This window comes from Triticum aestivum, unplaced genomic scaffold, assembly GCF_018294505.1.
Source record: "Triticum aestivum cultivar Chinese Spring unplaced genomic scaffold, IWGSC CS RefSeq v2.1 scaffold154193, whole genome shotgun sequence".
In the NCBI taxonomy this organism is placed as follows: domain Eukaryota; kingdom Viridiplantae; phylum Streptophyta; class Magnoliopsida; order Poales; family Poaceae; genus Triticum; species Triticum aestivum.
The window spans coordinates 1-4,246 of NW_025225424.1; the positions used below are offsets into that span (position 1 = coordinate 1).

Consider the following 4,246-nt stretch of genomic DNA (forward strand, 5'->3'; position numbering starts at 1 on the left):
TTACAATAACTAGCTAAGTTATTACAACTACCTCTTTCTTTATTAACTTATTGCCACATAAGTAAATTTATTGAATTAGAGTCGATGTTACTGCTAAAGTTACTCTAACTGTGGCTAGTCCATGGCCACGGGTAGCTTTGCTATCTTCGCCTCCTCTCCATTCGTTGCACTGCTCGAGGATTAGACTTCTTGCTGCTTTCTCCGAGGTGGGCGAGGAGATTGAAGGACTGGATTAATTGATTCATCCCACCCGGAGCGGATCAAGGACGGCAGTTTGAGGACCCCAACTAGTCATCGCAGTGATCGTCCGTCAATGGGGGACTTCGTGGGGCACGCACTGCCGGGCTCGCTGCTGCTGGCGGTGGGCCTGTGGCGGGTGTGGGCGTCCATCGCACGCTTCGCCGCCGACCCGCCGGCGTTCCGCATCCGTGCCTGGAGCCCCTTCTCAGCGGGGCCGCGGCTCCTGGAGCTGTACGTGGTGACCGGGGGCGCCTTCCTGGACATGTGCATGGAGCTCTTCTACTCCAACCCGCTCCGCGTCCTCACCGGCCGCGGGGTCGACCCGGCGCACCTCAACGGCCTCGAGCACGCCGGCATGCTGCTCATGTTCTTCCTCTTCGGCGCGCTCGCCCTCCTCTCCCACACGACGAGGTCAGTTAGTCATCTTGGCACACTATTCGAGGTAGCATAAGGCATAAGCTCTCAGCAATGGAAATGAGTGCAGGTACCTGCCGCTGTCGGACACCGCACTGGGCCTGGTGTTTGCAACCGCTTTCACGTCGGAGTTCCTGCTCTTCTACTTCCACTCCACCACCCACGTTGGCTTGGAGGCCTACTACCACCGCCTCCTCCTCCTCCTCATCGGCCTCTGTATCGCAGCCATTGTCCTCGGTGCGCTCCTGCCAACCAGCTTCGCTGCCGACCTAGGCACCGGCGCCCTCATCGCGGTCCAGGGTATGTGGTTCTTCCAGACTGGGTTCACTCTCTACGGTCCTACGCTCCCCGCTGGTTGTGCCCGCAGCTTCGCCGCCCCTGGCGCCGACGCCCACGTCGAGTGCCCCGACGGCGCCGTGCTGGAGCGTGCCGAGCAGCTGGCAAACTTGCAGCTATTCGGACTCGTGTTCCTTGTGTTTGTGTATGTGCTCGGGTGCTACAGCGTCGCCACGGCGAGGTTTGGGCACCCGGACCTGACAACGACGACGAACGACAAGCACGTCGGGGATATTGAATGCCGCCGCTGAGGAGCGCAAGATTTAGTGGGCAACGCTGCTGAAGTTCTAACTTTTGGATTTGGTGCACGAAACAAAGAGCAAGTATAATAAGATGATATAAGCATGCCATAAGGATTTATAATTTTTTTTTGAGTTAAAAGAGAGAGATGAGTATAGAGAAAAGAAATGGGTCGTTGATTTACAGCCGGCTATAGAACAGACTCCAAAAAAATTTATGAGAATAAAATGTACGCCATATCTTAATAGAGTAGTATTTCCTTATAACTAGCTAATACTATACACGCTGATATTAAATCGGCTTTGTTTATACTTCCTCCGTTTTTAAATATAAGTCTTTTTAGATATTTTAAATAGACTAATAACATACGGATGTATGTAAATATATTTTAAAATGTAGATTCACTCATTTTGCTTTGTATGTGATCATTTATTGAAATCTTTAGAAAAAACTTATACTATACATGCTCGACGTACATGCCAGAAATGAATGGGCGGGCTGTTCAAGAACTACAGGCTGGATCGCAGCATCTGGACAAGTGTATATATTTAATTACTTGACTGGCGACTAAGTAAATTATTTTGGACTCGACTCATTCCACCATTGAACTGGAGAATATTGTGGTTATATTTCCTTTTGATTCTCCTGTCCGGAAGTTCTGTCGCTTGGGTTTGTTCATCTTGCATGTCCAGATCTTAGTTGAGTATATGATCGCAATACCCTCCTGCCGCATGCACCGCTTGCAGGCAACCAAGCTAAGAGCTAAAAACTAGTGACAAAAATCAAGGCCAAACCAGCAGCACAGAGGATTTATCTTACAAGAGGGATAACCACAACACAGTCATCAGCACACGCAGGCGCAAACCCCAAGGTAAAGGCTGAAGTTCTTCCTTTTGGATTTGGTGTACGAAACAAAGTGCAAGTATAATATGGTGATCTAAGTGGGCCATAACGATTTAAATATTTTTTTTGTTGAGTTGAAAGAGAGAGACGAGCATAGAGAAGAGAGGTGGGTTGTAGATTTACAGCCGGCTGTAGAACAGGCTCCAAAAATTGAGAGTAAAATGTACACCATGTCTTAACAGACTAGTACTTCCTTATAGCTAGCTACGATACATGTTATTACATCGGCTTTATTTATATATGACATGACTAGTCGTACCTACTTATTTGGCGACCAGATCGTAATGGTTAGCTGACGTACTGTGGCTAGTTGTCAGCCAACCCAAGTATCCGGGACAAACACATTAATTCATTTTTGGTCTGAGTAAGGTATCATCTCTTCATGAAATGCTCCTTAGCCAGAATGTTGTGAAATATTATAAAATGTGCTTTCAATTTGATTGATATTCCTTATAATGCTGATGCTTTGCTCAACACTTGGATAGATTTGGAGTTGATGATAAACATCTGATCTTTACTAGAGTAGTTGTGGTCTTCTGGAACATTTGGAAAATTAGAAAAAAAATACTGTTTTAACAATGCTAAAACTACTAACCCTTGTGTCCCTGTTAATATGATTGCTAGATGGCTAAGTGATTGTAGTGTTTTCCAGAAAAAGCAGGAAAAATGAAGAAAGTTGAAATGTACGTAGAAGTGCTAGAACAAAGTGATGTGTTTTGTGTAGTGCAAGGTTGGCTTTTTGGTGTGCTCAGAACTCAGCGATGGAGCTTTATTGCAAGGTCTTATGGAGAAGAAAAAGTTGCTCATAGCCTTTCTGTTATTCTATAGTTATCATTGAACTGTTTATAACCATAATAGCTAAAACCTTTGGTCTTATAAGCAATGTCTCAAAGATTGCTTCTCTTTGCCTGCTGAAGATGATATGAAATTCCAGGTGGATTTCATTAGTGAATCATGGTTAAGTTTGCCATAGTTTAGGGTGTTGTAGGCTATGAATTTTTCTCATTTTTTTTGACTGGAAATTTTTCTCATTTTTGTTGAATAGTTTGTAAAACTTGATGGTTTCTGTTAAATGAAATCGGAGGGACCCCCCTCATTAGAAGAAAAGGTGGAGCTCCATTGAAAAACTTGTATGGAGCTATTAACTTAATCACTAGAAGGGTTGGGCGTGCTTTGCCGCGCTGTCGTTGTTGTTGGATTTCTTAACAAAATAACTCACTATGTACAAATTATAAGGTGTATTACTAATTTTAAAATTTAGACATCTCAACGTTTGATCATATTTGTAGGTAAGCATATCAAAATTCATAATATCAAATCGGTATTATTAGATTCATCATAAAATGAATTTCCAGTTTTTTTATATCGTGGATGTCAATTTTTTGGCTCTGAACTTGGTTAAAGTTAAAGAAATTTGACTTCTCAAAAACGAATACCCCTTATATTTTCAAACTAATGAAATATTTAGTTTGGCCTATGGGGGAGATGATGAGTTATTTTATTTTTATTTATAATGCGGTGATTTTTTGGGCCTTTCACGGTGTGTTTATGTGTTATCCGCTAATCAATTCATACTTATTTGGCAAAAAAAAATCACGTCAGTAGCTGCATGTACTATATTGGTGCTAGAGTATCACATGGCGGCGTTTCTTTTTCTAGATGCTGGGAAGGATTGATAAGTTTTTATTGCCCGGTTGCTGCTGGTTGATTTTTCGTTGGCCCGATCAAACTCGTGAACCAAATTCAAAATTTCATACCTCAAGGGAATGGAAGAGGAGCTCTTTGAAAAATTGTTGACCGGATTAAAATCGGATGACCTAAATTCAAATTGAAGACCTGAATTAATTGTAACATTTTAAAAATTAAAAAACATAGTGTATATTATAAAAATATTGAGTGAGAGAACTTTACAAATTGTTGACTCGGTCAAAATTAGATAGATGATCCCGCTCTAATTGGAGAGCTCAACTAAATAGATATATATGTATCCCTTCCCTTCTGCTCCACTCCGGAGAACAAACCAAAAGCAGGCTGTACGTTCTCTCCATCCAAGAGCAAGCTCGTCTATTTTGAGCTCCAAAACGCCGGCCGGCCGGCCATGTAAAATCACATA

General features: G+C 42.9%; 1 protein-coding gene across 1 annotated transcript; it reads left to right on the forward strand.

Annotated features, from left to right (window-relative positions):
* The first annotated feature begins 313 nt into the window (after positions 1-313).
* Positions 314-1,241, forward strand: LOC123172178 (transmembrane protein 45A-like). The gene is made up of 2 exons (XM_044589184.1): positions 314-651; positions 725-1,241. Exons 1-2 carry the CDS (start codon positions 314-316, stop codon positions 1,239-1,241), a joined length of 855 nt encoding a protein of 284 aa, XP_044445119.1.
* Positions 1,242-4,246: the final 3,005 nt, after the last annotated feature.

Bases quoted from the DNA above. Each gene is read 5' to 3' on its own strand.
- LOC123172178 (XM_044589184.1), top strand. From the start codon at position 314: ATGGGGGACTTCGTGGGGCACGCACTGCCGGGCTCGCTGCTGCTGGCG. The intron at 652-724 runs GTCAGTTAGTCA...AAATGAGTGCAG, and splicing joins CTCCTCTCCCACACGACGAG to GTACCTGCCGCTGTCGGACA.